This window comes from Perca flavescens, chromosome 17 (genome assembly GCF_004354835.1).
Source record: "Perca flavescens isolate YP-PL-M2 chromosome 17, PFLA_1.0, whole genome shotgun sequence".
Classification (NCBI taxonomy): domain Eukaryota; kingdom Metazoa; phylum Chordata; class Actinopteri; order Perciformes; family Percidae; genus Perca; species Perca flavescens.
Genome location: NC_041347.1, coordinates 20,623,415 through 20,643,376, shown reverse-complemented (window position 1 = coordinate 20,643,376; position 19,962 = coordinate 20,623,415). Strand labels below are relative to the sequence as shown.

Below are 19,962 nucleotides of genomic sequence, written 5' to 3'. Positions count from 1 at the left end.
GGACTCTTTTCTTCTCCGGAGTTGCCCAGGGTGTGAGGCGCCGGGCGGGTGTGGGGATACTCACAAGCCCCGGCTGAGCCCGCTGTGTTGGAGTTTACCCGGTGGACGAGAGGGTCGCCTCCCTCGCCTGCGGGTTGTGGGGGGAAAACTCTGACTGTTGTTTGTGCATATGCACCAAACAGGAGTTCGGAGTATTCGGCCTTCTTGAGACCTTGACTGAGTCCTGCATGGGGCTCCAGTGGGGGACTCCATTGTTCTGCTGGGGGACTTCAACGCACACGTGGGCAATGATGGAGACACCTGGAGAGGCGTGATTGGGAGGAACGGCCTCCCTGATCTAAACCAGAGTGGTTGTTTGTTGTTGGACTTCTGTGCTAGTCATGGATTGTCTATAACGAACACCATGTTCGAACATAGGGATGCTCATAAGTGTACCTGGTACCAGAGCACCCTAGGCCAAGGTCAATGATCGATTTCATAATCGTTTCATCTGATCTGAGGCCGTATGTTTTGGACACTCGGGTGAAGAGAGGGGCAGAGCTGTCAACCGATCACCATCTGGTGGTGAGTTGGGTCAGAGGGTGGGGAAGACTCTGGACAGACCTGGTAAGCCCAAACGTGTAGTGCGGGTAAATTGGGAACGTCTGGAGGAGGCCCCTGTCCAACAGACTTTCAACTCACACCTCCGGGCGGAGCTTTTCGTGCATCCCTGTGGAGGCTGGGGGCATTGAACCCGAGGGACAATGTTCAAAGTTTCCATTGCTGAAGCTGCAGCGAGGAGCTGTGGTCTTAGGGTCTTAGGTGCCTCAAGGGGCGGTAACCCACGAACACCGTGGTGGACAACGGTGGTCAGGGAAGCCGTCCGACTGAAGAAGGAGTCTTTCCGGGATATGTTATCCCGGAGGACTCCGGAGGCAGTTGCAGGGTACCGAAGGGCCGAAGGGCTGCAGCCTCTGCCGTGAAAGAGGCAAAGCAGCGGGTGTGGGAGAAGTTTGGAGAAGACATGGAGAAGGACTTTTCGGTCGGCACCAAAGTGCTTCTGGAAAACTGTTCGCCACCTCAGGAGGGGGGGGAACCATCCAAGCTGTGTACAGTAAGGATGGGACACTGTTGACCTCAACTGAGGAGGTAATAGGGCGGTGGAAGGAGCACTTTGAGGAACTCCTGAATCCGACTAATACGCCCTCTATGTTAGAGGCAGAGCTGGAGGATAATGGGGGATTGTCGTCGATTTCCCAGGCGGAAGTCACTGATGTAGTCAAACAACTACACAGTGGCAAAGCCCCGGGATTGATGAGATCCGTCCAGAAATGCTCAAGGCTCTGGGTGTGGAGGGGCTGTCCTGGTTGACACGCCTTTTCAACATTGCGTGGAAGTCTGGGACGGTGCCAAAGGAGTGGCAGACTGGGGTGGTGGTTCCCCTTTTTTAAAAAGGGGACCAGAGGGTGTGTGCCAATTATAGGGTATCACACTTCTCAGCCTCCCTGGTAAAGTCTACTCCAAGGTGCTGGAAAGGAGGGTTCGCCAATAGTCGAACCTCGGGTTGAGGAGGAACAATGCGGATTCCGTCCTGGTCGTGGAACAACGGACCAGCTCTTCACTCTCGCAAGGATCCTGGAGGGAGCCTGGGAGTATGCCCAACCGGTCTACATGTGTTTTGTGGATTTGGAGAAGGCGTATGACCGGGTCCCCCGGAGATACTGTGGGAGGTGCTGCGGGAGTATGGGGTGAGGGGGTCTCTTCTCAGGGCCATCCAATCTCTGTACAACCAAAGCGAGAGCTGTGTCCGGGTTCTCGGTAGTAAGTCGGACTCTTTTCAGGTGAGGGTTGGCCTCCGCCAGGGCTGCGCTTTGTCACCAATCCTGTTTGTAGTATTTATGGACAGGATATCGAGGCGTAGTCGGGGTGGGGAGGGGTTGCAGTTTGGTGGGCTGGGGATCTCATCGCTGCTCTTTGCAGATGATGTGGTCCTGATGGCATCATCGGCCTGCAACCTTCAGCACTCACTGGATCGGTTCGCAACCGAGTGTGAAGCGGTTGGGATGAGGATCAGCACCTCTAAATCTGAGGCCATGGTTCTCAGCAGGAAACCGATGGAATGCCTTCTCCAGGTAGGGAATGAGTCCTTACCCCAAGTGAAGGAGTTCAAGTACCTGGGGGTTGTGTTCGCGAGTGAGGGGACAATGGAGCGGGAGATTGGTCGGAGAATCGGCGCAGCGGGTGCGGTATTGCATTCAATCTATCGCACCGTTGTGACGAAAAGAGAGCTTAGCCAGAAGGCAAAGCTCTCGATCTACCGGTCAGTTTTCGCCCTACCCTCACCTATGGTCATGAAGGCTGGGTCATGACCGAAAGAACGAGATCCAGGGTACAAGCGGCTGAAATGGGTTTCCTCAGGAGGGTGGCTGGCGTCTCCCTTAGAGATAGGGTGAGAAGCTCAGTCATCCGTGAGGAGCTCGGAGTAGAGCCGCTGCTTTGCGCGTCGAAGGAGCCAGTTGAGGTGGTTCGGGCATCTGGTAAGGATGCCCCTGGGCGCCTCCCTAGGGAGGTGTTCCAGGCACGTCCAGCTGGGAGGAGGCCTCGGGAAGACCCAGGACTAGGTGGAGGGATTATATCTCCAACCTGGCCTGGGAACGCCGATCCCCAGTCGGAGCTGGTTAATGTTGCTCGGGAAAGGGAAGTTTGGGGTCCCCTGCTGGAGCTGCTCCCCCCGCGACCCGACACCGGATAAGCGGACGAAGATGGATGGATGGATGGATGGATGGATGGTTATAGGTTTACAAAGTGAAAAAGCCCAAAGTGCACCCCAAAGGGACTTACCATCTCCAACAGAATGTACTGTTCACCAACTGCTCCAAACAGCTTTATTGTAGTCCAGCCTTTACTTGCGTGACAAACGTGTGTCACTTTGTAACACACGTTACAGTGCTTGCCTAGCTGCTAGTAGAGGTGTGAATCTTCACTGATCTCCCGATTCGATTACGATTATCATTTCAGTGATTCAATTCGATTTGATATCTCAATGAATCACGATGCGTCAAATAAATTTTTCTATTAAAGCCATGCAGGATATTTAATTCATAGCTTTTCAAGCTTCAAAAACAAAACATTCTGCAGTGCTCTAATACTACCGTATTTTTCGGACTATAAGTCACTCCGGAGTATAAGTCGCATCAGTCGAAAAATGCGTCATGAAGAGGAAAAAAACTTATATAAGTCGCACCGGACTATAAGTCGCATTTATTTAGAATATAAATACAAGAGTTATTCAACTACACAATAGCACACAGAACAATACGCTGAATACGGTAGGTGTCCGGTATGTTAACGTAACACATTAACAGTTATTGAACTATACAATAGCACACAGAACAACTAGCTACCAGGGTGTGGAGCATGGATGTATTAAAAGGCGTGGAGAAGTAACTGCACCGTGAACGAGCCCCTCCCGACTCCTTCCTCCACCTCTGGCCATCTAGCTTTCAGCCCGCGATTAGCCGATTAGCTATCTTTGTTTTCTTCATCGCAGTAAGAGTCACCTTTTTGCCAGTCTCCCTCATAAGTTTCTCCCTCATTTCAAACTCTCTTTCTGCTGCTCGATTACCGTTTTCGGCTGCATATTTTACTACCTGCAGTTTGTTATCTCTTTTCTTTCTCAGTTGTCTTTAGGAGGAGCGTTCTAGTTGTCACAAGCCTAGAGCGCCCTCTCGCGGCTGTAGACGGTAATGTTTTCAGTATGAATTAACATGTAAAAACATGTTAAATTATATATATTTTGATATATAAGTCGCACCTGACTATAAGTCGCAGGACCAGCCAAAGTAGGAAAAAAAGTGTGACTTATAGTCCGGAAAATACGGTAAATAAATTGGATACATAAAACTACAGCACTGAGCACATGGCACTTCCTGAATGTGCAAAACATAACAGAATATGTAAACAGAAATAATAGATTATGAGCCTGCCGATTATCGATGCAGCATCGTCCATGTCCACGATTCGATGCATCGATTATTTGATTAATTTCAACACCTCTAGCTGCTAGCATGGCATGACCTCATGCTCTGCAACTGACAAGCTAGAAGTCCTTACCTAGCTACTGCGCATTTGCGACTCCCAACAAAGATAGGAACAGAAGTGAGATGTCTCACTCTGAGACCCAAAAATTAGTATAATATGAGCACTTTAACAATTTATCAAATGAAAAGGGTCACTCTTGGTGCGAAAAACCTACAGGGAATAATAACCTGACTGCAGCTCCCTTCAGCTCTACTGAACATTTGGGATCTTTTAACTCATTGCTTTGGTTTACAGGCCCACACATATTTTGGTTCACTCTCATTGCTTTTATAGCATCATTTTCAGCTCCATCAGACAGCTGATTTCAGCGAGAAGCTCACACAGACATAATTGGCGGCTAGCTAGTGCACATAGTGAAGCATTTACATTTTCCCTCAGAGCTAAAATACTTTACTGTACTGCATAACTAAATACATTCACATACTCATTCCTGGTGACACAGCCAGCAGTAAATTCATAATACAAGAGAAGATGAAAGGTACGCTTAATGAAAGGGTACACAAATAGATATGAAGGTTATCCATTCTTTCTTATTAGAGTTGACCAAGACATTTGCTAACAGCCAGGCTGCCACATAGGTCACGATAAGTAGGTAACGGAAGGGTGTGTAAATGCTACAGTATGCATACAGGCCTCTGTATCCACTCTAAAATATCATAATATAAAGAATAAATAAATAGAGGATTCTCAAAAAAGCATGTCTCAGCAAAGTGGTACAAACACATTGATCGCAGCGCTAAACTTAAAAGCACACAATTTATGGAAAGGATTTTGTACGGATTACTAGAGGTCCTGTGTTCATGCCGAATTTGCTACGTCTGTTGATTCTTTTAGTAGCAAGCTGATTGTTGCATGACTAAAAAGCTACTATGGTTTGTTTACATAGGCTGAAACTGAGACTGCAGTGTTTAGAGTGGTCCAAAGAAAAGGCATGAGGTCAGAGCATGGATCACAGCACGTAGCTAGAGTTATGCAACAAACTGTATACTTTTTCTGCTAACAACAGACCACATAAATGTGTCTTTTTCTTATTTTAAGCCAACAGTATTTATTTCAGCAATTTCTCACCATCTGCGGTTCTTTTTTTTTTTAGCTGTTTCTCCACTCCACAATGTCATTGTAGGGAAATTTGGACAAGCAATACCCAATATACAATAACCAATATTAGATCATTTGAAACATGGAAGGATGGTGGTGCCAAGTGAGGGGTCGGCCCGACAGTGTAGCAATATTTCTGCCATGGTCGGTTGAAGGACAATGCATGAACAACAATGGTGTGTGCCTTCCAGGCAGACTGGATCAGAATTTGTCTGTGGAATCGGGGTCAGTATTCTGGTCTGTGAGGAGAGATGAGCTGCCAATAGGAGAACTGATGCCAGAGCCGGTGGTTATGGGGTGTGGATGGGGACAAATCACACAGGACAGACAACAGATAGTCTGTGAAAGCATTTTGTACCCTACCCAGAGGGATCATGGGCTCATGAAAGAGGGGTAGGGGTTCTTGGTGACTACACCAACTCATAGGCTCTTGACTCAATCACACACACCCACACACAGACGCTGTGGACTCACAAGTCATCTGCTTGGTGATAGAAGAGATTTAATGCTTGTGTGAGAGAGAGAGAAAGAGAGAGAGACAGAAATGCAACAAGACATCCACTCACCTCCATTTGCTAATTATCAGCTCTGACTAACTTCTCAGAGTGTGAAAGATGGATATTTGATTCCCAGTTATGAAAGCATTGCATTTGGCTCTTTTGAACACTTCATTTCAATAGATTATCTGTATGTTCCTAAATCTTTGGTGTGACCCAGATGTCTCTTGTGTACCTTCAGGCTCATCTCCACACCCAGACCTTCGAGGCCCGTCGGTCCCTAGCTCCCCATCCTGTACACCCAACACTCCCACAACGCTTTGCAGCGGCAACTCCGAGCCCAACCTCAACACACCATTGAACATCAACCTCAATTCAAGCCTCAACTCCAGCTACTACACAGTCTTTTCCTCCTCCACAGGTTTGTCCAAGTGTTCCAGTTTACTTTTGTTTCTCTATTTGTCAATCTTCTCTCTATCCTCATGGATATTTCCTGTCCAGATGTTTGTGATTTTTTTCTCCTGATATTTTGTTTTGTTTAAGAAATTGATTAAAATGCAGACATGTGGGAGAGCAATAAAACAGCCTGCAGCACACAAACACTGACTGAACAGTGCCAAGACATCGACTCACAATACGCATGTTAGCACATAAAGCAAATATTTACCTTGGTGATGTGAGGCATTGAGCCCCAACATCACTGCTGTTCCAAGCAGCAGACAGCATGACAGTTGTCTGCATGAAGTACTTGGAAACCTTCCTCCAATGGCAATTTTTCTTTCTCACACTCACGCATCTCTAATGTCTTTCCTCTCATCACCTCAGGTACAACCCCGAGCTCTCCGTTCTCCAGCCACCCAGAGTCCCCTACCTTCCCATCCTGCTCTGGCTCGTGGAGCGATGAATGCACCATTTGCTACGAGAATGTGGTGGACACAGTCCTCTACGCCTGCGGACACATGTGTCTCTGCTACACCTGTGGCCTCAAACTCAAGAAGATGGCCAACGCATGCTGCCCCATCTGCAGAAGGACAATCAAAGATATCATCAAGACCTACCGGAGCACGTAGGCTTGTGTTAGACAATGTGTTGCATCGTCAGGTTAAGCTCAAGAGGTTGTCAAAGCCATGTAAAACTATGTAAAGGTGGATGCAGCACAAGTAAAAGCCCTGCATGTTTGTGTGTGCAATCTGGCTCAGGTACTCCACAGCAGGACTTTAAACTCCATCATTAAAACATTTTATCTATGGCTAATGCACATCCTTGGAAAGCTCACAGTTCCTACCTGTGGCATCTCAGTAAGGACCCAGCAATGAGATTCATCATACAGTGTGATCAACAGAAACAACATATGTGCTACTGCAGGAACTGCTATTGACCTACTATTGTCCAGTGACAGTGATTTGTGCATCTGTTGAAAAGAAAGAGTAATCTGAAGAGGCATCTGTCCTACTTGCTGCAGAGTAACCCTTCATTCTACTGGTGATAGCATTGCTGCTAGCTAGTTTTACGAGAATTGGACGAAATTGTCCAGAGCAGCGGAAGAAACTAGGAGAATAAGTATGTGGTTTCACCAGCTGCTTCTGCACTGCCAGTCAGTCAAGTGTGCATTGGGTTGTTCTAGAGTAAGAATCAATTCTATACTAAATCTTGGAGAAAATAAAAGATTTATTTGACGTTTTCTGAATGCTCCCAGAGGCCAGTGAGGAATGAGTAAAAAGAAAAAGCGTTTTTGCGGTGAAAACATTGCAGTACATCTAAAATAAGCCATTTTTAAAAATGCATAGAATATACCTCTCCTGCAAAAATTTCAATCCAGCACAATGAAATGCCTAAACCTAAAGGGCAAAGAATAAATAAATAGAGTGTTTTGTCTGATATCTCACTACCTGCTGTGGTTCTGTGAATTTCAGGCAGGGCGAGATTGTGCAAAGGGTAAAAAAGTGTGAATATTGTCACCATAGAAGGTCACGCTCGCAGTGAATGAGGATGTAAATCAGTGAAAAGGGAGCGGGGGAGGAGGTAGTAGAAAGGATGTTGTATGTTTGGGACGAAGACAGTAGGGATAGGTACCTTTTGCTGTGTGTCTGCACATTGTTTCAGTGCAAAGAAAGTGTTTGCTCACTAAGGCACATCCCATACATCAGACGTTTGTATGAAAGCCTGTAAAATGCGGGACTTGCATGTCCTTCTTCTTGGCGGCCTCAGTAAGCCAACTGGATGCTGTGATTGGACAAAAGTCATCCAAAACAACATTGGTGGGCAGTGAAGTATTTTTAAAATGCTGAACAAGCACATAATGATGACATATCAACCTCTTTATCATTGCAAGAAACCCATTGAAATCACACTGTAAGTCACAGATGGCTTTGCTTACTTCAGGTTACCCACTTCTCTTTCATATGTACATTAAAATAAAACATGAATATTTGCTTTAAGTGATGACGTATTTTAGCACACTATGTCTTCAAGTGGAAAGAAAAAAAAATCACAGTGTGAGTGCAGTGACAAGGATGTAGCTTGTTATTGTGGGACTTAAATTTGCATATCAGTCGGGCGCCCAGATAGCTCAGTTGGTAGAGCAGCACCCATATATAGAGGTTTACTCCTCGACGCAGTAGGCCTGGGTTCGACTCCGACCTGCAGCCCTTTGCTGCATGCCATTCCCTTTCTCTCTCCCCTTCATCTGTGCTGTCAAAAATAAAGGCAGAAAATGCCCAAAAAATTATCTAAAAAATGAAATTGCATATCAGTTTCTGAGTGCTGCTCTCCGTCTGTAAAAGCAAACTTCAAGGACACTTTCTTGACTAATGTCATACATTATGTACTGCTTTGAATTGCTAAGAAATAAAAGCTATTTTCAGGTGTTATTTTAGCGTTGCTTTTGTAAAGTAGTAAGTGCTAATTTGTTTTTTACAAGGTGTTGAAGCTTGTCATTTCGCCGCTGAGGAAAAATTAGCAGTAATGTTATATAACGTTTGAGTTACGTTTTCTTGTGTGCCTTTCAAAAGAGAAGTCTGGACACACTTTTGGTCTGTTAGGCTCCTCACTGTGAAAACCAGGATGTTCATATTCATCTTAAAGTCACTTACACTCCGATGTGAGCAGGTGTAACCACACAACTTACCAATTCAAACATTTCAGTGTGCTTAATATTAGTGTGTGAATTTATTCACTGCTAAAGATAAAATGTTTAAACATCGCCTTCTCTCCTCTGTCACTGCATTGCATAATACTGGAATTTTGTTGTGCTTGAGAGATGCTCAGCCTTTTACATTTCTACCTGTTTTTGTTTTTTCTTCTTGACCAAATATGACCTAGCAGAAATAAAACATTTGTGAAACATTTTTTGATAGAAAAATGGGATTGATGAGTGTAATATTAACTGTACATTATGAGGTTTATTTATTTTGTCAATGCTACTATAAAGAAGTATCACTGTTTGTTTTATATGTATGGCTATAGTGCCCAAAAAATAAGAATATTGTTTATTTTATTTGTTGCATAGTTAAAGATTATAGAAAATCTGAATCTGTGCTGATTTTCACTTAAAGGACTAGTTTGGCATCTTGGGAAATACAGTACGCTTATTCACTTTCTGGTGGGGGGATGTACTACTAAGTACATTAACTTGAGTACTGTACTGAAGAAGAATTGAGGTACTTGTATTTTACTGAGTATTTGCAAATTATACTACTTTATACTTCTACTCCACAAGGGAAATATTGTAATTTTTACTTACATACAAATGCACCAGTAGTTATAATTTCTGCAATATTGTATATGATAATATAACTCTGACGGGAGTACTTTTACTTTTGATACTTCAAGTGCATTTGACATTGTGGTATTAGCGTACTACTTTTACTTAAACGGCTCTAATCAATATTTTTCGAATAATGTATCAAGTGACAATGTTACAATGTGAAAGTGGTTGCTAATTATCATCTAAATCTGCAGCTGCCCTCTGCACCAAACTGCAGACAGACATGGTTCGCAACCAGCTGGTGAACAATGTGGAGCATCTAGCAGCTAAAGTACCAGACATTTCCCTCAGGAGTTGGTGGAGACCAAAAACAGAGCTTAAATATTAAGCTAAAGCCAGCAGCTGTCAGGCTACTTAAGTTAGCATGAAGACTGAAAACCAACCGGTAACTTTCTGGCAACTGGTCAGCCAAAAACTAGTCTGAACAAGTCTGGCACCGTAAAACAGCCAATAGTCTTTTTTTTCTTTTTTTTTAAACACAGTTTTCAACACGCAAGATATTAAGTGTTAATAAGTGAGCGCTAGAGGTGCATGTAGGCAGATTTTGTTACCTTTGAACAGAGCCAGGCTAGCTGTTTTCAGTCTTTATGCTAAGCTAACCGTATGCTAGCTGTGGCCACTTGTTTATCTATCGCTTTGCCAGAAAGTAAAAAACGTGACTCCCAAGATATCAAACATTTCCTTAAATGCCATATACTAAATGATGCTATTAAAAGGGAATAAAATGTGTAAAGTTGGCATTGGTTACCTATTAGTTGGTAAAATTATGTTTGTCCTACTTGTGCATATTTAAGTTCTATCTTGAATTTGTGTGTAGTGAAGCAGGCGTAAATAGTTCCCATATTATCATAATTCTGACTAATCCTGTTTTTCAAATGGGACCAAATATATGCCATCCAAACAAATGAAAACCAGCAAGTGAGTAAAGGTGGGCATTGTGCATTTTGGACAGGAAAATCCTAACTTTGGTTTCCTGGGCTTGGGATTTCAATTAGTTGTTATAAAACGTTCTTAAGGTGGTTTAATTATGTTCAGTTTGTTAAATAAAGTTAAAGTCTGAATCACTGGCTTTATTTCATATTTCTTACATTAAAACACGTAGAGCTCATACAATTCTTTATGTACAAGGAAAACCTATCCCCTACTTTGGTTCATGCATTCGACTCAAATTGCAATAAAAAGTTAAAACTGACCATTTCCATTTCACAGCTACAGTCATTATGTTTTATGCAAAGCAGGAAACAAGTCAATCTGGCACAAAACATTGGGAATATGAGAGCATTAGTGCCATTACCTTTCCCCAAAGGGGTTATTGTACAAATGGTTGATTTATCGTCTTGTCCAAGAAAATTTAAATTAGAGTCCAAGAAAAAAAAGGCAGCCATCTTTCAGATGCATAACACAATCACTCGTCACAGTAGTATACTTGACTAACACCCCGCCATATACTATATGAATAACAAAGGCAATGGCTTTTAGTAAACAGCAATAACTCACAGAGAAACTGTTTAGAGTCGTGGTATGCAGACCTGGCCAGAGTGAACATCATCTGTTATTTACTACCCTGCGAACCTGGCTCTAATGCAGTAGTGTTTTATGCTGCACTCCAATACAACCTATGACATCCAGACATGAAACAGGCAGCAGTGGCTGCCATTCATGGCCAAGTGTTCTCAGAGGTGAGAGGGAAATACACAGCCAGGATCTGTGACAGTGACATGAATACAGTATATCTCACTGGTGTCTGTGTGTATATAGACTTTCCACTCAGACCTTTCAGTGAACCTGGCTGACGGCCTTCTGAGGGCTTAAGGGCTTGGCAGACTTGTTTGAGCTGTGTTGTGGTATCTCCTCTAGACAGCCGTTTGGTCAAACACAAACCCTGTCTGTTAAGTCATAAAATTTGTATTCCAAAAAAGCACAACGCTATCGATTTTGAATTTTAACGAGACATCAGACAGTCAGAGTTTGAGTTTGTTCCTCCGTTGTAGTTAAGGCTTAAAGCTTTTGGTGTTAAGCGTGATGTAAAGTCTTTTCCTCAGTGAGATGTGCGGAGTCGAGGGACAGACTGTGAGGAGAAGTGCAATTATATATAAAAGTATAACTTTGTTCAAAGTACACCATATCAATCGAGTAATCTCACCTAGCCCCTTCATAATCTAATTACTGTGTTGATGAAGACAGAGGTAAAGGTTACTGTGATGCTGTGCTCAATCTGCAGTGAGAAGCTGCGTGCTGCTGCCCTCCGGAGGCCAGAAACTGCTCCAGCACCTTCTGCAGATTACAGAACACCCCTCACTATTATTTCTAAGGTCAACAATGACCTTCCACACACAATATATATTACATTCTGCTGATTTTCACCATACAATACAATAACTTGTGACACAATGACTGACACATCACCTTCTCATAAGCCTTTTGGGGCGTCTTAATCTCACCTGCTGCAACATCTTGATTTTCCCTTTTCACCTTTATAACTCCTGTGATTTATCATTTGCAATAAACACATATTCTACACGAGTGCAACAAGCAAGCAAATACAGATACACAGCCAGCAGACAAACATGGTATAAAGATGATCAACAGGCATCCATAACTTTGTTCCAAGCCAGTGAGTGTAGTATGAGATCCCAATAGAGGAAACAGCCAACGGGATGGACATATTTTACATTGAATTCCTGTAGGCTGTGAATCATATTATATTTCAGGCACCACATCCAATATATCAGCAATATGCAGTGTCTGGCCGGAAAACTGCATCTGTGTTTTGATTTTGTGTTTCTCTGATTATAGCTAAAGGCGACAATATTATAGGCTACAACTCTGCACTGGTAACTTAAACTTTTGGTCTGTCAGTTGATGCTAAATTTAGTAGCCCATGTGAAACCATCTAAACCAAAGTCAAACGTGAAGGTTCTTCTGAAGCAGAGGCTGCCAGGTGAGGCCGATCAAAGTGAATTACACCACTATTCTTACCCAGTGTTATGGGTAAGAAATGAAAGGCAACCAATTGGGATCTAATTTATTTGCATAACAAAATCCAGCTGGTCAAACACTTCAGATGTATATTGCATATGCACAGATGTGTGTTTATACTGGATATAAACACATTCAATATTGAAATCTTCTACTTATTCCAATGCAGAAAGCTTTTAATGCAACACAACTGAGAGGCTTAACACTTCTAACATGACTTATTTAAACAGTAATGGTGATTGTCACAAAATGCCACATTTGTGGAGCATTAAAGTCAGATTAAATTGCATTATTTTTGGTCTGCTATGGCATAAACATTTGCTCTGTAAATCTACTGTCCTGTGCTCTCCTTTGAGAGAAAACCTGGTGTAGGCTACATTTATATATTTTTGTTTTATAGCTAGCTACAGAAGAGAATTAGGGCCACGTGTGAAAAAAATGTTTGAGTTCTGAGTTTAAAGTCAGAATAATAATTTTAAAAAAGAATTCTAAGAAATAGGCAGAATTCTTACTCTAAACAGAACTCAATACATTTTTTTTTTTTTTTTACATGTGGCCCTAATCCTCTTCCGTACTACACAACCAACATTAGCTTTCCTGCTAAAGTATCTTTCTTATCTAACAAACACATCTTGTCCTGCACCTTCGGTTGTTGAACGAGCCACCAAACGAACCAGCCACCTTTCATTCGCCTCCAGGGAAAAGTGCACTGCTAGCATCGGTTAGCAGGCTAGATAGCCAATTAGCTGCTCAGATGCAGCTCATTAAACGCAGCACGTAAACTTACATGAGTCACGTGGGTCCAGTCGGGTCCAGTTAGCTGTTGGTGATGTTACTCTTCAATACGCTGTCTGCCCATGACATGAAAGTTTGTTTACCTTGTCTCTTCTTCCAGCTGCCGTCAGTCAAACGACACCACCTCCAGAAAAGGAGCCTTTATGATATTTCCACAAAGAATTTTTTCTTCCTTTTAATAATTACAAACTGTTCACATTACATGTTAAAAAAAAGTTGCATTATTTTTAACTAAAAATGGGATAAGTCTAACTAAATGGGATTTCAATTGGATTTAAAGATATAATACTTTTTTTTACCGTTTTTTACAACTTATGCAATCAGTTTAGTTTTTTATCAAGTAATTAAAGTACAGAGACAATATATGACTTACCATTTAGAGAGATATTAAAGAAATACTACCAATACTATTTTTACTTAGTATTTTAGGGGTATTTTTACCTTTTATTTTGATTGATGTAGAAAATGAGGGATGTCATGCAATAATTTGGTCCTGGGCTTGAAATGGGGACATTGCGATTACACAGTCTGCAATATATACATATACCACTGGGAAAATAAGTTGTTAACTTAGTTAACTATGTAGATTTATTGTAATGTGTATGAATGCTTTTAATGTGATAGCTAAAAGTAATGTCTAGCATTTGGCACTAGTAGTAAATGCAAGCTTGATCAAAGCAACCCAAACATGAATAATTGGACTATATGAAAAAGTATTGTATCCCCTTTTATATAATCACTATTGTTAAATAATATCCTGCTTATAATCCATTCATAAGAACATATTTGGAACATGAGGGGTGGTGTTGATGAATGGGTAATTGAGTTCATCTGACAGGGCTTTGGTAGCACAGTACATGTCACAAAAGGTTGGGAAACCACTGTTCTAGAGCACCAAACCTGGTGTGTGGGCAAACAGTAACTATGAGTGATGGACATTTAATAAAAAGAAAGTACTAATAATTGTTCAAAAGTGCATTTATTTAATTATTTTTGGCACTTCAGTTATCATCACTGGTCACACAGTTAACATAAAACAAAAGTGAGCATCCCACTACTGCTGCAGCTGAAGGGTTGTGTCAAATTTACTGCCCAGCAGAAATTCAAAATGTTATCATAATTAATAGAGCCATTCTAAGAAAGGTTTAAGCGGTTGTGAAATGGTTTTTATCAGTACATTTCTTACAATAATAATAAAATAAGTAATAATATGATTTTTAAGTAATGAATAAATATAAGTATCACTGACGTTAGGGAAGTTTTAATTTTGGACAATTAGCCTCTGTAATGAATACAAAAACAACATCTCAAGGGGAGATCAGAGATTGTTTTTCATTTACGTGTAAGAAAATACTGTAATAATCAGAGATGCTCACAAATTGTTTCGTTAGGACAATATTACACAATTAAATGGATTAAATATTTCACATAAAGGTGACATTCAGTATAAAGAGATATTAAAAAAAAACATGCAAACAGAGAGCACCAATGTGAGACTAACACAAAGCAGCTTTGGCAACAACTGAGATTTCCTTTATGGAAAGAAGGAGAAAAAGGTTTAACTTCAACAGCTAAGGGCATCGTCAGTATAATGAATAATTTCAAACATGCAGTAAGCTTTAAATGCTTAAAAAGTTTTTTTTAAATTACAAAAAAAAAACTTACTGAGAAAGGTTCAAGGAGTGGATACAAAATGACATCTTTGTTCAAGTTAAAGGTAATCACTGAAGAATATCATCTCTGGTGTTCTCTTTGGCTGGGTCACTAAGTCCCAATATATTGCTCCTAATGCAACGTCTCAGGCACTGTATCATGTAGACTCATTTTACCAGATGTCTTATTTCATTTAAAAGTCACAATTTCATATGGCTGCTCATTTTGGCAAAGGTACCAGGTAAGATTTCAATCCTTACTTAACGTCTTAGGGTTTGCCTTTTTTTCACAAAATAAATGCATCTGTTTGAGTAGTCTTTACACGCATGTTCAGAGTTCTGCCAGCTCCACACGTGAGTGCTAGTGCTTTTTCTCGAGGTAATTTGAGGGAACCCATCCTTTCCTTGGTCTGCCATTGTCCAGAATCTTGCAGTACCACCATCCATTGGGGTTTCTGTCCAGGACCTCCAGACTCGTCCCCTCAGGAAATCCCATGGTCTCCTCGTCGCCATGGTAATCTGCTATGGAGACATACACCTCTCTGAGGTTGTTATGGATGATGTGGGGCTTGGGTTTCACTGTGGATACAGGGAGGGCGTTTTTCTGAGAGCTGAGGCCGAGAGAGTCAGAGCTACCGGTACCAGATCTGTTCTTTTTGGGTAGCGCTATGTTGTTTGGCGGCAGGCTACGTGGCACAGTGCCAAAGGAGGCGTTGCGTCGCACTGTGGGGCTAGCACGAGGGTGGTCCGTGGAGTTGAGTGACTCGTTTCTCCTAAGAGAACCAACAGGGCTGGGACCGTCCCTGATTGGGGCTGATATGAAGACAGACTGAGGTCTGACAACCTGCTGCTGTATGGTGCTATTCTGCTTCCGTGAACCAAACAAGCTGATGGGTTTGGATAGGCCACCTGGAGGCTTGGAGGGGATGGGTGGGGTGACCTTCTTTAGGTTTTGGTTGATGTTGTTCAACGCCTGCACCCTTTGTTCATTCTTCTCCAGGCTGTTGGACTTGCTTAGGCTTTCAGGTTTAGTCGGGGTGCCATCAGATTCAGACCCTGCCATGTCATCTTGTTGCCTGACGGGCTCCAGGAAGTAAGTCGGAGCCCAACCCTCTGTGTCTCCCCAGCGGACATACCACCAGCCACTCTCCTGCTTTTCTAGCACTTCCACCTCCACTCCAGCAGGGAAACTGAGTTCAGTCTCTTGGACTTTCACATAGGGATCTGTGGTGCGATACAGACTGCAGCCTTCCAGGTCAGAGTCTCCCCGGCTGCCTTTAGAATAGATGGAGGAGAGATCGGACGTGCTCTGAGAAGAGAAGGAGTCCTCTGAGGAGATGACTGAAGCTGTCTCAGAGTCCTCACCTTTAGTTTTGGTGCCGTTCTTTAGCTGCCCTGTTGGCCGCAGCTGTCTTCTCAAGGTGCTGATGTCCATCTTCTCTGCACTGGATGCCTTGACTAGTTGTGGTTTAGGCCTCACCACTGGCTTTAGTTTAGAAGAAGACTTCATGGAAGAGGATGCCTTGCTTTCATCTTGGTCTTTTTTAGTTCTGGACAGATCTGGGGTGGACTCAGTTAAGGCAGATTTAGGACTGGATGCCTCCTCAGCTTTGGTTGAAAATGGGCTCCCATTTAAGTCTATCTTGAGCTTATGACCTGCACGTCTCCACCCACCTGATGTCGGGTTTGCAGTCTTGCCAGTTTCTGACAAGACATTTGTCTTTGAGGAATTTGAGTCCCTGCTGCACTGCCGCTCTGGCGTCTCCCTGAAGGGCTGGAAGCCGTCATTCTCATAGATGCACTCTCCCTCTCCCTCTGCGTCCCCCTCTGCCTCATGGCCATCTTCAAATGACTCACACATCTTGAAGGAGGCACTGTGGAGAGACGAAGCCGGAGAAGGCTTGGAGGACAGGTGGGATCCCTTCTCGGAGGAAGTGTCCTCATTTTTTACATCCACCAAGGAGGCTTCTCCTCTCAGAAACTCAAACTCAGATTCCATGTCCAGATCGCCAATGGCAGGGACATCATATTCTGGCTCTTCATACACCGGCCTTCCAGGAGACACAGGGGACTCTGGAGCTTCAGACCCGGGGCTGCTGGGAGGTGCAGTGTCCACTGAGTCTTGTTTTTTAACAGGCGGAGCTGGAGGTGGAACTTTTGGGCGGCACAGAGTGCTTGTTCTACGACTCAGGTTGGGCTTTTTACGTTTGTCAATGTAGGAACAGGGAGCCCAGCCCTCCTTCTCGCCTATGTGGACATACCACCAACCACCAGAGTTCTTCTCAATGACCTAAAATGCATTTTCAAAAAAGAGATTAGTCTTTATACGACAGCATTTTTATACATTTTTATTTGATCTAAATTCTTAGAGAAGGCAGAGTTGTTACTGAGCTGTGATGAATAAATTGATACAGCAAGATATATATGGTTGGTAGTGGTACCCAAACTTAAGATGCTCTTGTTACTGAAGTTAACCCTGAAAAAAAAGAGTGCTTACCTCTGCTTTCTGTCCTCCATTGAAAGTGATACCATCAGATATACAGGACTGGAAATCTGCAATGGTATAATACTCGGCTTCAACTGTAGGGGGCTCTGGTGGGGAGGGCAACTGAAATCCCTAAGCACAGAAGAAATTGTCACTGTTAGACATACTGTCAGTGGTGGAAGGTAACTCAAAGGTACTCAAGTACTATACTCAAGTCCAGTTTGGAGGTACCTGTGCTTTACTTGAGTATAGCCATTTCATGCTATTTTACATTTGTACTGCACTACATTTGAGAGGGAAATATTGTACTTTATACCCCACTACATTTACAGTATCTGACAGCTGCAGTTACTAGTTACATTTCAGATTAAGACTTTTACCTTCTTGATTTCTGGCCCCTTACAAACAAAACGTTTGCTTGTAACGTTTAGATGTCTAGTTATGAGCTGTTAGCACTGTTAGCATTTCCACCAAAGACAGATTTCACCTTTAAACTTATCAGACTATAAATGATTGTTTAAGTAACATTTTATATATTATTAAATTGTTTTGTTTTTTCTACCCTATAAATTATCTCCCAACCCCTCAGATTTAACTTGTGAGAGGGGGCCTGACCCCTAAAGTAGTAAAAACCAGCTCCATCTCGACCAGCCACTGCAGTAAAATCCGGCGTACACACTGATGCATTAGTAACAATCTAATAATGTCATGTAAAAGGGATGGATGGATGGCTAAAATATCACACTCTTACCAAGGTTGCATCTCTTCGAGGAGGAGGTTTTTGCCTGAGAACTGGAGAACCTGTAAAAATAATTGCAGAGAAAAACATTTACATTCAAGAATAGACATTTATAAAGATTGAGATTTGAAAAAAGTTCGAAATGTATTAAAAAGTTATGACAGAAATTCCAACATTAACAGTGATATGGCTAACCAATTTCCACCCGATGAGGGGCGATGCGGGCTACAGCTGGTGAGGCAGGCTCTGCTTTACTTTTTCCATCCTGTCGGGTACTAACAGGGCTGGAGTCAGCACATGGGATTGGAAGGCTGATCTCCTTCTTGGCCACCTGGGGGCTCTCTGGGACTCCTTCAATCTGAACATCTTTTTCACTCAAGGCCTTCTTGTTGAGCAGGTTACTGATCTCCATGATGTTTCCAATTATCTCCACTGGGCCTGTCACGGTCTTTTTGCGGGGAGAGAGATCATCCTTCATCTTCTTTAGGTAAGAGGCTGGAGCCCAGCCCTCTTTATCCTGGTACCTGTCAAGTACGTGAGAGATGAAAATAAATACCATCTTAATGAAAGAAGTAGTACTAGTGAGGCAGTAAGTGTCTAAAGCAAGTGAGCAGAAGTTTACCTAATAAACCACCAGCCTTCCAGGTTCTTCTGAATCACCTCCACAATGACGCCTTTCTCAAAAGCTATTTCATCCTTGCCCTGGCTGGAGTAGGGCTGCACAGTTACGTACTTCTCTTCTGCCAAAGCATGAGCAGAGAATGACAACATAGCTAAGATTGTGAAGGTTGTGGAAACAAAATAATCATTGGAAAGGAAACATAGTAAGAAATGTACATTCTATAAATCCTTTCTATAGATTTTTATATTTATGATCATACTGCAATAATAAGATATAAGGAGTAACAAATATACAATGATAGATTGTCTTGTAATTAATCGGTACCAATTTTACGATATGATACTTGGGGAAAAGGTGCATCTTTTTCTTTAATACAGACTGGAACTATTCTATTGGCAGTTGGTTTAGCTGCCAGATGTGTGAGTAGATGTGCTGTGTGTTAAAATGTTCTTTGGCACAAAAGATTTGTCTATAAGTTATTTTATGAAACTAAGAGAACTATATAATACAGTGTGTAGCTACAGGACATTATTAATTATTGCACTTAAAAAAATTATTTTGCCATCATAGCATTATGTATTTCTCTGAAGTTACACAGATGCTATGTACTGCATATTACATTATTGTTATATATTGCATAGCAAAAAATCAATTGTAGTCAAATCGGCCAAATTATATTCATAATCTGATCAACAGTTGTAACGTGTAGTCGACCATGAACCGCAACATTCCCGCCCTGCCTCGTTTCCCTTCCCCCCATTTCCTGTCATCTCTCTACTATCACCTATCCAATAAAGTCCATACAAAATACAGAGTATTAGTGCATATTCCTTAAAATGTTCTTTATAATATCAACCATCTTAACATAACTAACTGGTATTCATTAAGGGTATTGATCAAGGGGAACTACAGCACATGGGGCCAGCTAGAGTCCTAACAGTGTCCTTGGCCTTGTGACAGCGAGCATCTCCAAACTCAGCCCACAATAGAGAGCAGAGGCTTCCTGCTGATTTATGCATTCCCATGAGGCAAAGGGGCAGAGCAAAGACATAATTTCCTGTCATTATAGCAATTCCTGCCTAAATACAGACGGCACAGGGAGAAGAGGTGTGTTCAAAAAGGAGAAAGGCACATAAAAAAAAAAAAAAAAAAAAACTCAATATGCTGTCCTCCCAGTTGGTAAAAAGGAAGCAACATTCTGGTGACAAACTATTCCATTTTCCTTCTTCCACCCGTTTCCGAGGTTGTG

General features: G+C 42.4%; 2 protein-coding genes across 4 annotated transcripts in view; one reads left to right on the top strand and one right to left on the bottom strand.

Annotated features, from left to right (window-relative positions):
- Positions 1-8,284, top strand: part of neurl1ab (neuralized E3 ubiquitin protein ligase 1Ab) — a 33,813-nt gene extending 25,529 nt beyond the window's left edge. Inside the window, exons 5-6 of the mRNA XM_028603591.1 lie at positions 5,917-6,096; positions 6,501-8,284. Of these exons, the coding sequence (XP_028459392.1) occupies positions 5,917-6,096; positions 6,501-6,745 (425 nt within the window). The 3' untranslated portion in view covers positions 6,746-8,284. The remainder of the gene's footprint in view (positions 1-5,916; positions 6,097-6,500) is intronic.
- A 5,894-nt stretch (positions 8,285-14,178) lies between these two features.
- The window catches only part of sh3pxd2ab (SH3 and PX domains 2Ab), a 48,317-nt gene continuing 42,533 nt past the window's right edge, over positions 14,179-19,962 (bottom strand). For all 3 annotated transcript variants that reach the window (XM_028603081.1, XM_028603082.1, XM_028603083.1), the window contains 5 exons: positions 18,714-18,831; positions 18,287-18,615; positions 18,104-18,153; positions 17,365-17,484; positions 14,179-17,157 (listed from right to left, as the gene is read on the bottom strand). In XM_028603081.1, the coding sequence (XP_028458882.1) occupies positions 15,229-17,157; positions 17,365-17,484; positions 18,104-18,153; positions 18,287-18,615; positions 18,714-18,831 (2,546 nt within the window). In that variant the 3' untranslated portion in view covers positions 14,179-15,228. The remainder of the gene's footprint in view (positions 17,158-17,364; positions 17,485-18,103; positions 18,154-18,286; positions 18,616-18,713; positions 18,832-19,962) is intronic.